This window comes from Bipolaris zeicola (genome assembly GCF_000523435.1).
Source record: "Bipolaris zeicola 26-R-13 unplaced genomic scaffold scaffold_159, whole genome shotgun sequence".
Classification (NCBI taxonomy): domain Eukaryota; kingdom Fungi; phylum Ascomycota; class Dothideomycetes; order Pleosporales; family Pleosporaceae; genus Bipolaris; species Bipolaris zeicola.
In genome coordinates, this window is record NW_006912208.1 from 16,245 (window position 1) to 27,144 (window position 10,900).

The 10,900-nt window shown below is 54.2% G+C and overlaps 6 protein-coding genes across 6 annotated transcripts; 5 read left to right on the forward strand and 1 right to left on the reverse strand.

Annotated features, from left to right (window-relative positions):
- Window positions 1-248: 248 nt before the first annotated feature.
- Window positions 249-1,295, forward strand: COCCADRAFT_103646 (uncharacterized protein; the record flags this gene model as incomplete). The annotated part of the gene is made up of 1 exon (XM_007716952.1): window positions 249-1,295. One exon carries the CDS (start codon window positions 249-251, stop codon window positions 1,293-1,295), a length of 1,047 nt encoding a protein of 348 aa, XP_007715142.1.
- A 175-nt stretch (window positions 1,296-1,470) lies between these two features.
- On the reverse strand, window positions 1,471-2,351 carry COCCADRAFT_28567 (uncharacterized protein; the record flags this gene model as incomplete). The annotated part of the gene is made up of 2 exons (XM_007716943.1): window positions 1,471-1,657; window positions 2,023-2,351. The coding sequence occupies 2 exons, from the start codon at window positions 2,349-2,351 to the stop codon at window positions 1,471-1,473; spliced, it is 516 nt and encodes a 171-aa protein (XP_007715133.1).
- A 396-nt stretch (window positions 2,352-2,747) lies between these two features.
- Window positions 2,748-4,301, forward strand: COCCADRAFT_39232 (uncharacterized protein; the record flags this gene model as incomplete). The annotated part of the gene is made up of 3 exons (XM_007716953.1): window positions 2,748-2,936; window positions 2,992-3,887; window positions 3,944-4,301. The coding sequence occupies 3 exons, from the start codon at window positions 2,748-2,750 to the stop codon at window positions 4,299-4,301; spliced, it is 1,443 nt and encodes a 480-aa protein (XP_007715143.1).
- A 752-nt stretch (window positions 4,302-5,053) lies between these two features.
- Window positions 5,054-6,778, forward strand: COCCADRAFT_103619 (uncharacterized protein; the record flags this gene model as incomplete). Its single annotated transcript, XM_007716954.1, has 1 exon — window positions 5,054-6,778. One exon carries the CDS (start codon window positions 5,054-5,056, stop codon window positions 6,776-6,778), a length of 1,725 nt encoding a protein of 574 aa, XP_007715144.1.
- A 2,095-nt stretch (window positions 6,779-8,873) lies between these two features.
- COCCADRAFT_103614 (uncharacterized protein) lies at window positions 8,874-9,215 on the forward strand (the record flags this gene model as incomplete). Its single annotated transcript, XM_007716955.1, has 1 exon — window positions 8,874-9,215. The coding sequence occupies one exon, from the start codon at window positions 8,874-8,876 to the stop codon at window positions 9,213-9,215; it is 342 nt and encodes a 113-aa protein (XP_007715145.1).
- Window positions 9,216-9,691: 476 nt separating this feature from the next.
- COCCADRAFT_28571 (uncharacterized protein) lies at window positions 9,692-10,859 on the forward strand (the record flags this gene model as incomplete). Its single annotated transcript, XM_007716944.1, has 2 exons — window positions 9,692-9,958; window positions 10,317-10,859. 2 exons carry the CDS (start codon window positions 9,692-9,694, stop codon window positions 10,857-10,859), a joined length of 810 nt encoding a protein of 269 aa, XP_007715134.1.
- Window positions 10,860-10,900: the final 41 nt, after the last annotated feature.

Sequence of the window (10,900 nt, forward strand, 5' to 3'; positions counted from 1 at the left end):
GTGCCTGAAACAATCGTCAGGCACGCCTAGAAGGGTTTTCTACAGAGTTGGCAATTGGCAAGAGACGTTCTTTTAGCATTGTTTGAAAAGAAGTTTGAATTGAAAGGGCTCAACCCGAGTCTCTATCGATTGTTAAGAGGGAAGAGGGCTAGGCAGCGATCTAGTTCCGGCGCGCCAGCGCGAGCGACAGATCAACGCCTGATACGAGAACACAGCAAGGACCCATTGCGAATTTATTCACGATGCCAATGCAGTTCTTGGAGCTTCCCCGCGAACTGCGGGACATGATCTACACGGAGATGCTTATGCCAACTGAGCCCCTCCCCAGTGGTCAAGACACACAAACAGCGGCCAATTGGTACCTGGTACGGCAGGCGCATCAGCCTAGCGCGGACAGCAGTCGATGTTTTTTGTCGTCGCGAGCGATGCCGAGCACGTGCGCGAGTGTTTTGGCGAGCAATCGCCAGATCCATCAAGAGATGATGCAGATAGCCGGCAAGGCCCGGCAGGCGGGGCAGCTGGCTACGCGACTGGATTGTCTGGTACAGAGCAACGCGCATTACTTTACTTGGCTTGCTGTGCCATTTGTTAGGCCGGCGGACGGGAGTGCGCGGAGAATAGAGGAAGAGAGGGGGCAGAGCTGGACTAGCAAGATCATGGAAGGCTGGAGTTGGATGGTCAGCTTTTTCAATGCGTGGATGGAGAGTGATGTCAAGAGGGGAAGCAGCAGCACTAGACTCTTTTCTTTTACACGGTCCTACGCGGATATTGAGCGGCTGTGGGTGGATGTTCGGCCGGTTGGATCTACGATATCGAATGGGTCAGGGTCAGCAGCAGCAGCAGCAGCAGCAACGCATGGCGAAATGACAAGCTGGGCTATATGTGCGGCTCTCAAGCACATGTTTGACAACGGCCCGGATAAGATGCGCAGCAACCGGCGTATAGACTGCGTGGACGAAGTCATCCTGAACGTGGTTCCACGCGCACGCACGGCATTGGGGAGTCAATGGGGCGACGAAAGTGACGGGGATACGCTGGTAATAGCAGACTCTTCTTCCTCTTCTCCCTCTGATGAGGCTGAGACGGAGCGCTTACGAAACGAACTGGTGGATGTTTGGGACAAGATCTGGGGTGCGACGGATGGGAGAGATATGAGAGCAAGGCTGTACCGCACGCTGCTCGAGAGAATCAAGCGCGTGCGGATATGCGTTGACGGAGTGACTTTTAGGACCAGAGGACTAGCGGTGGAGCTGGAGAGGGGGCGAGCAGAAATGAGGAGGATCCAGATGCGATAATACGTAGATGGCAGATGGGGCAGGACTCCAGGTTTAGAATGGGCATGTTCTTGGTCGTTCACGGGTCATAGCTGGGTGTGGAGACGAAGGGCTCGGAGATTAGTTGACTGAAGCATGTTCGGTGCGTGGTTTTTTTTTCTTCTCTCTGCTTCTTTTCCTTTTCTGTCGTTCAACGTTACTTATGCCGCCGAGCTGTGGGGACGGAGGGATCGCGGGAAGGCACACGATGGGTTCTGCTACCAACGTGCCGACGAGGTTCCTGAGATATATGCCGTGTCAGGCATGGGACAGTGTCGTGGAACATGGCGGTATTCCCGATAGCGTCGGGTAGGGCAAGGGAGGCGCTGGAAATAGTGTGGGAGCTAGAACGCCACAGCCATGTCCATGGCAATCTAGAAATGGCAGACAGACGAGGCATGTCCATGCTTGTGCCCCGATGCTGACGAGGCATTTGACTGCTGAGTCAAAGGGGCGGGCTGTTATTGGCTGGGCGGTGTCAGGGGCAAGGGCGACCCTCGGTTCGGCACGAGACTGTCCAGACCTCGCCTTCTGCATCCAATCCTGCCACTCCACCTGCTAACTGACACCCATTGACACTCACGGACACTCACGTCCATCATCGGTCCTGACACATGTGTAACGCACGTCGATCCAACATGCCATTGTCCGCACCATGGCCATCACACGCGACCACAGTCATGCAGTATCAAGGATGCTGAGAACCCACCCCGCGATCGCAACGATTGCTGCAACAGAGACACGGCAATCGGCGCCAAGTGGCAACAGAGCAGCCAGCACATAACCAGAAGATGCCAACTCCCCAGCACCAAGAGAGAGCGCCAGTGGCGTACTTGGCACGGTCAACATACGTTTCATGAAACAGTGCTCCGCGTCGCACCCCTTGCACCTTGAGGCGACTGAGCATTCTTTACGAAAGGCCCCCACCAGCATCCCCCGCGCAATTGGCCAGCCGCCGCCGCCTTGGCTCAGGGGCACACTGTGCAAAACGGCCCCTGCATGCCAACCGGCCTCGCCATCGCATGTCTGACCATCCATGGCCGGTGCCAGGACCCGCGGGAGCGAATCCCCGTGGGCGCCACTGGGTTACGCAAAGCATTTTGTGCAGATGCTGCCATCGCTGCCATTTTTCGTATACGCCGCGTTTTATATTTAAGTACACGCTGCTTGATCCCTACTCCGACTTGATCCGTCCTTTTGCCTTGTTGCTCCTCTTATTCAGAACGTTCCCTCCACACGTTCTTTCCACTCTTTCCATCGCTTCTTTGACTCGTGTCACTCTCTACACCTCGAACATTTAGTGGGCCCTTTTTTGGTCTGGCTCTCTCGCCCCTCGCTATAGCATTGACCACTTCGCTGGCCCGGCCCTAACACACCATCTACTTCAACTGCTGGCCGGTTGCGCGCTGATCTCTCGACCGTCTTGCCGACACAATGGCGCCGTCAACGACTTCGACGTCCAAGACGCTTCGTCCGGACAACTTGGAAATCCGACCTACTTCAGCCGGGAATGATGTCGATGACGGACCAATGTCCCCACGATCATGGCGACACCGTGCTGTCACCTACCAAGTTCCTTCAAGGCGCCAGACCACTGGCAGCCTTGATGCCGAGGACTACTTTGTGAGCAGCGCGTTCCATTGATTGTGTTTACAATTGGGCTAACAGTAGTGTTCAGGTTGGACCTCGTGACATGGCCAAACACAGCAAATGGCCATATTTCATGCGAATGCATGGTTCCGTCTTTCCCAAGATGATCTTGCCACTCATCGTTATTACTATCTGGGCGACTGCAATCACCTGCATTTCACAATTCGTCTATCCTCTCGTTGTCAGCAACTTGCTTCTCACTGTCCTTGGTTTCGTCGTTGGTCTGGCCATTTCTTTCCGCACGAGCACTGCTTATGAGCGCTACACTGAAGGTCGCAAGTACTGGAGTCAACTTATCTTCGTCAGCCAGAACCTGGCAAGGACAATCTGGATCCACACCAAGGAGCGCGAGGGCGAGCTTGGTAAGGAAGACTTGCTTAACAAGCTGTCTGCCCTCAATCTGCTCAACGCATATGCCTGCTCCATCAAGCACAGGCTTCGGTTTGAGCCTGGTATCGACTACCCCGATCTCCGCGATCGTGTTGAGTTCCTTGATACCTTTGCTCGTGCTGCCGAAGTCGACATTCCCGCTCCCGCTGATAAGAAGAAGTTGAAGGCCGTTGGTGAATATCTCGGTGTCACCTTTGCCGAGTCCAACCCCCGCAAGAGGATCAAGCGCTCCAAGAAGCCTCTCGGTAACTTGTCGCTCGAAATTCTCAACCACATCTCCGCCTATGTCCACAGCCTCATCGAAAACGAAACCCTGACTATTGGTCTGTACCAAAACCAAGCCATTACCAGCATTGTCCAGCTCAATGAAGCCCTTATCGGTATGGACCGTGTCCTGCAAACCCCTCTGCCTATTGCCTATTCGATCGCCATTTCTCAAATCACCTGGGTCTACGTCATGATGTTGCCTTTCCAACTGTGGGATAGTCTCCGTTGGATCACTATTCCCGGCTGTATCTTCGCAGCATACATCATGTAAGTTCCATCCATATACGTTTACTCGTTTTACATTTGCTAACCCAGTTTACTAGCATCGGTCTCTCCGCCATTGGTCGCGAAATTGAGAACCCCTTCGGCCACGACGTTAACGATCTGCCCCTCGAAGCCTTCTGCGAAGAACTAGAAATGGACATTGACTACATCACTTCTCAGCCGCCACCTGTTGCTCGCGAATACATGCGCCGCGATGGCAACATGCCCATCTGGCCGCTCAGCCACAAGAACTACAGCGGCTGGATGGCGCGAAGCAAGCAGGACATCCGCGATGCGCTCATGACCAAGACAAAGGCTGACATGCTTGTCCGCAAGAGCTTCGCTGTCCCAAGAGAGAGCGAGAGTATTGAGGAGAAGGAGCAGGGTATCTCGCAGCAACCACATCACCAAGAATAATGGGTGTGTAGGTGACTGATTGTCGCCGAACAAAAAGTAACATTTTGAATTCGTCATCACATCCTTTTTATTTGATCATCATTAGAGCGGTTTGGCGCTGGGCCGGAGTTTATTCTTTTCTCAAAACTCTACTTTTTAAGCCTGGTATCTTTGTAAATGTCTTGAGGGGCTTTTCCCCATGTTTTCGGGAAACGAGAGGAGGGAAGGAAGAATGTGCATATGTCAATTGGGGAACCAGTGGGTGAGATCACGTCTGCCTATGGTTTATGGTACGGCTGCATGATGTTATCTACCTTGTCGATGAGACGAGATTCAAGTATAATGTCATCTTTACCATACATTCTTTTACATCGTTTCTTCTGTCATGATTTGCTAGTGGCTCTGGTGACCCGAATGTAATAAGAGATGCGAGTGGCATATTGAGGAATGCAAGTGGAATGGATGTTTCATGATGGCTCGCGAAACAGCGAACAGTATTTTGTCGCATATCCCCAGGTGCTCACGGAGAGCCTAGTTTTCCGATCACATGTCGTGCGATTTACATATAACTACTTTGATGTTGTGAGAACTGTAAATACCCATGTCCACATTCACGTTCAAAACTAGTGGGTAAGCAACTCCGCGCGAAAGCCCCACATGCCGGCCAAACCTTCCGCCGCCCAAAATTTCGAGCTACGCCGGGAACTTTTTTTTGTCCAACGTTCCATTGACAAAACACCTACACCGGATACTGCCTATATACCCTCGGAAATATGTTCGCGGTACCCGGATGGAACGTCTCCGCGCAGGTCAAGACGCAGGTCGAAGCGCCCAAGCCAAAGGATCAGACTAAACCTGGAAAGAAGGCGCAGAAGCGCAAGGAAAGGCGCGAAGAGAAGGAGGTCAATGTGGATAATTTGGCGGAAAAATGGGAGAGCATAACGAGTGGCAAGAGTGGAGAGGTCAAGCAGAGTAAGACAGCGGAGGCAGATGGCGCAGTAGAGGCAGATGATGCGACACAGGAGAAGCGTGGGAAGAAGAGGAAGAGGGGAAAGGCTGGAGGCAACAAAGATAAACAGCAGGATGAGAATGGCACAAAGGAATCAGAACAAGTAGAAGAAGAAGTGAAGCCTTCTCCTGTAAAGGCCTCTGAAGAAAAGAGTACAGCTACCGATGGCGAGTCGAAACGCGACAAGAAGAAGCGCAAGAAGGAGTCCAAAGCCGACAAACTCCTCGCCGCGAACGCAGCCGAAGCAAAAGCTGTGCCAGTGGCACCAACCCTCGAAAACCTCCTGCCCGAGCCCAAGGGCCTCACACCGCTGCAACGCTCTATGCGCAGCAAGCTCGCCAGCGCCCGTTTCCGCCATCTAAACGAAGCACTCTACACGAAACCCTCTGCCGACAGCGCCTCGCTCTTCAAAGAGGACCCTTCCATGTTCGAAGACTACCACCGGGGTTTCGCACAGCAAGTCGAAGTATGGCCCTCGAATCCCGTAGACAGCTACGTAAACAGCATCCTCGTCCGCTCCAAACTCCGCAACAAAGACCAGCGCAAAGACCGCAAAGCACAAAACAAGGCTGCCGTACGCCGCGGCCCAGGCTTCGAAGACGAGCAAGAAGCCACTTCCATCGCGCCTCCTCGTGGCGACGCAAAGCCCCTCCCCCGCGACTTCAAAGGCCACAGCACAATTGCCGACCTAGGCTGTGGCACGGCCTCGCTCTCCTATCGCCTCCAACCGCACCTAAACTCCCTAAACCTAACCTTCCACTCCTTCGACCTCTCCAAGCCCAGTGGACCCTCGGCCGACCTCGTCACCGTCGCCGACATCGCCGCCCTACCGCTCGCGGACAACAGCGTCGACGTCGCAATCTTCTGTCTCGCCCTCATGGGCACAAACTGGCTCGACTTCATCGACGAGGCATATCGTATCCTGCGCTGGCGCGGCGAGCTCTGGGTGTCCGAGATTAAATCGCGGTTTGGCCGCGTGGACAAGAAGAAAGGTGGTGTGCCGATCAATTCCATCGGGTCACTAAGGAAACCGGTGGACAGCAAGAAACTCGCTGCAGCCTCCAAGAACAACAAGAAGAAGGCACAGAAGGGCGAGAAGCCGCCGGAGGAAGGGCCCGAGGATTCGGAAGATGAAGCGGAACTGGCGGTTGTGGTAGATGGACAGGACGCAAAGGAAGGAACAGATGTATCGGCTTTTGTTAATGTCCTGCGCAAGCGGGGGTTTGTGCTCGATGCGCTGCCCGAGCGGCCTGGTGATGCGATTGATCTGAGCAACAAGATGTTTGTCAAGATGCAGTTTGTCAAGGCGGCGCATCCCAGCCGGGGCAAGAATGCGCGTGAAGACCAAAAGGAGGGAGCCGTGGCACAGAGGGGTGGCGGGCTCAAGTTTGGACTCAAGGGCAAGCGTATGGGCTTGGGTGCTGATGATGAGGGCGAGGGCGAGGCAGATAATGCGGTGTTGAAGCCGTGTTTGTACAAGATTAGGTGAATAGTAAGCGGGAGTGAGTGGATAACAGGGAGACACATGTGTGTCTTGGATCACGGGGTTCATGATGCTCTGATAAAAATCACCTTTTTTTTCGAAAAAAAAAGTGTTTGATTCAATCATACATCTCTTTTTCTTCCGTTTTCCTTTCCACTACTTGTTGTTCACGTTGTCCTCAATGAAACCCTTGTGTATTCCAATCGTACTTGTTAGCAGTACACATGCAGGATATGCTATGCTATACCATGCCAACGCCGTATTTTTTTTCCACGAGTTCGTCTACTCGGTCGTTTAAAACTAGGTGCACTCCTCGAATCAACTCCATACAGGAGAACTCGTGCCATACAGGCTTATGGCGGTCCCAAGTAAGCGTCGTTTAGGAAACCCTCGACATGTTGATGATTCCGAGTATGCCTTCCTTCTATCTTTGATTCAAAGTCGGGCGCTAACCGCCAATGAGGAAACTTGCAGCGTGCTCTACGTTACCGCCAAACATCTCCAGGGCTTGTATGGCTTCTTGTTCAGAACAGCCAAACATGCCAGTGAGCTGCTGGACGTGTTCGCGGGGAAACCTGGAGTTTGAACCAGAAGGCGCAGGCGCTTTGGGCGCTGTTGGTTGGGTTTGGGTTTGTGCGGGTTGAGACGACGATGACGATGATGCGCCAGTGTTGGAGGGGCCAGCTTGCGAAGAGCCCTTGGGTCGCACAGCACCAGTCTTTGCACCAATCTCTTCACCATTAGGTCCGGAAACGGTAGGTTCATTCAACTCGGCCTCCTCGAAGCTCCTGGGAATCTCTGACTCGTGTAAAAAGGGAACTTCCTGGCCTTCAAAGCATAGCGCATTCTTCTCGAGATCGATCTTGGCACGGTAGCGCTTCAGCATGTCGAGACCAAAGAGAAGATCGACATCCTTGCCTTCCATGACAGTGAAGGCACAAGGCATAACTGCGCCTCCAATCTTGATCTCAGCATGATGAACACGACCCAAGATGCGCGCTGTACCGACACCGCGTGCCATACCAGCATATCGGACGTCCATTAGTCGCATGATACCACATCGCTCTGCGCAGTCGGGAGACATGATGGTGGCCTGGGCGCCAGAGTCGACAAAGGCCTTGACGGGCACGCCGTTGACTTCGGTGTTGACGTAGAGCATGTGTACGCGCGTGAAGACTGCATCATGTCAGTGTTTGTGGTTCAGCCAATACTACCAATAAATTTTTAAGAAGTTGAGGGATTTCACAATTAAGAAAACAACATATGTGAAACCATGCCAGTACTCACCCTCTGGATTCTCGTCATATGCCTTTTGCAAATTCTCAACAACACGGTCCTGGCGAATGATGTCCTCAATCTTGCGCTGGGCCTCGACGTTGAAAGGATCCTCGTTGAGCAGGGCGATTTGGTTCTGGCGCTCGCGCTCTGATTCCTCTGCCTGGCGCTGCCTCTGGGCATATGTATTCCTCCATCTGGTGGGGTCGTTGACGGCGGCGGCGAGTTCCGGGTCGGCCTGGCGTAACTTGTTCATCTGCTGGGGGTCGTTGAGGACCAGTTGTCGCACACCCTCTGGATCGGGCTGGGCTGGTCTGCCCGACTGGTGCATGTTCCTGTTTGGTCGAGGTGCGGCGCGCAATACAACGGCCAGCATCTCACCATCCTTGATACCGGCATCCTCTAGTGTCTGTGTGTCGATGGCGACGGGCTGGCCGTTTAGATAGAGGCTCTGTGCGGCGGCGGGCAGGCTGGTGTCGGCCTCGATGAAGCCCTTGAGGTCCTTGATGGTGCTCCCGGGAGGCAGTTCGAGCGTCAGCAGGTCTGCGTCGGCGGGGGTGCCGGGCGCAGTGATGGATATGGTGACGCGCGGCCTAGAGAGGGCAGGTTAGCAGTGTGCCTGGAAGAGTGTTGGCCGTGGGAGGTGGTGATGGTGGTGGTGGTGGTGGTGGTAGGACAGAAACGGCTCCGGGTTGGACTCACATGGCGGGTCGGGGAGGGGCGCTGGGGCGTATGCGGGCGAGTCTGGAAGCGGGCAAAGAGTGTAGCACGGTGGCAGGGCCTTGAGGGTCTTTGTGGTGTTTGGTGGGCGCAGAGGCCTTTGTGGATGACGGTTGCCGGCTTGGGGTCTCAGAGAGGCTGGAAGGAAATGGAAGGCAGTGGAGCCGCAAGACCAGCGGCGGACGGATCAGATGAATCAGCGATCAGAGGGCACAGGCTGCAGGGCCGCCATGTTGTGGGAGTGGGAGCAGCGCGTACAGTAGGGCAGCAAGACGGTGACCCTGTCATGTACCAGCGTCGTCGGGCTGGGACAAAGGCGTGCAGTCGAAGGAGCACCGCTTGTCATGAGTTGAGACGACGTCGTTGGCCGTTGGGAGCAAGGGGGGCAGATGGGGGGCAGAGGAAGCGGGGCAGTCGCATCCCTACTGCTTTTACTCTGACTACGTAGTAGCTACCCTACCGACTACTTTACATAGACGTACACAGTAGTTATACACAGACAAGTACATACATGGATACGAGCTTATCCCCCACCTGGCAGCTACCCAAGATTTCCCAGACTCCAATCAACACGTTTCCACTGTGCAGGACATGCGGGGCGAGTCAATCTACCTGGCCGTTGCATCTCGTGTTCAGGCCCCATCGGCAACTGGACGAGGCCTGTAATCCTTCGGGATACGGTATGCCCATGTCCTAAGCCTGAGCCGAGTCACGTGATGGCAGGGATCTACAACGGCAGGCCAAGCGAGCCGCTAGTAAAGGCGGGGCGAGGCCGGTGAGTGAGTCCCGTGACATGTCCACGCCTGGACTCTCCACCCTGTCCACCCTGTGCTCGTCCGTCTGCTACTTGTCCTGCAGTGCCATTCACTCTCTCTCTCTCGCTCGCTCGCTCACCTGCCGCCGCCTGCATACTCCAAAGCAACCATGCCACGAGACCTGCTGGCCGACAAACAGACGCTCGAGAGCATGCCCAAACTGTCCAGAGAACCAGACGCCCTAGCCAGCCCGGAACCCAAGGAACAGTCGTCGAGTCTGGTACCCCATCGCAGCTCAAGCATTGCCCAGGAGGAAAAGCTTAGGCAAATGCGTCTCCGTCCCTACTCTTCCCTGCTCAACATCGACGATCTCGATGACTGCGACTGGCTCGAGCATGCCGCTTTCGATCCCATCGAGGCCGCTTCCCGAGAAAAGGTGAGGCCAATTCTACTACATTGCCGTCTCTTTCCTTTCTTCCTCTAGTCTTGGTACTCTTCCGTATCTGTGTGCTTCGGTGTCAATCTGTCCAGTACCACCTTTGGACTCCGTATGGCATCTGCCACCCACCTCTTCTTCTCCTTGGTGCACGTTACATTACCTAGATCAACGGTCACTGCATACTGCTTGGTCATGTGCTTTTTCACCATCCGTCATGTCTTGTGTACATGTTCGTTGTTGTGCTACAGGCCAGTGGCTGCATGGTAATCGCTTGTGTTCCTTCCCTGCTAACACTCGACCACCAACCGTCTTCGCCCTACTGTGCCACTTGGAATCCCCCACTAACCTCTTCTAGCTCGACTACCGTCTGCGAACATGCGGCGAACTTTGTAGCGGCCTCTTCTCATCCGCCTACCCCACCACCTCAGGGCCTCTGGGCGAGATCCTCAAGACACGCACCTTTCCTTCAATAAATTCCACCGACAGTGATCGAAAACGCATTCTACTCGCCCACATTATATCCACCAAATCGAATTCCCCTCTTGTCACCGATGAAGCAATGGACTATCCAAAGGACTGGAAGACTAACTACCAGCTAGCACCTTCCACTGGCCACAATGAAGACGGCCAAACTGTATGTCTCCACTCGCTCTGTGTGCACCCCAACTTTGCCCGAAAGGGACTCGGCTCTATATTACTGCGAAGCTACGTCCAAAGAATAAAGGACTCGGGCATCGCCACGCGCATAGCCCTCATCTGTAGAGACCGATATATTCCCTTTTACGAACGAGCAGGCTTCAAGAAGATTGGTCCTAGCAAATGTCAGTACGGCGGCGGAAACTGGGTCGACATGGTGCTCGACTTTGAAGACGGTGTGCAGGACAGTTGGGATGACTGAGCATGACCCTTCGCATTTATGGCTGTTACTTTGCATTTGTA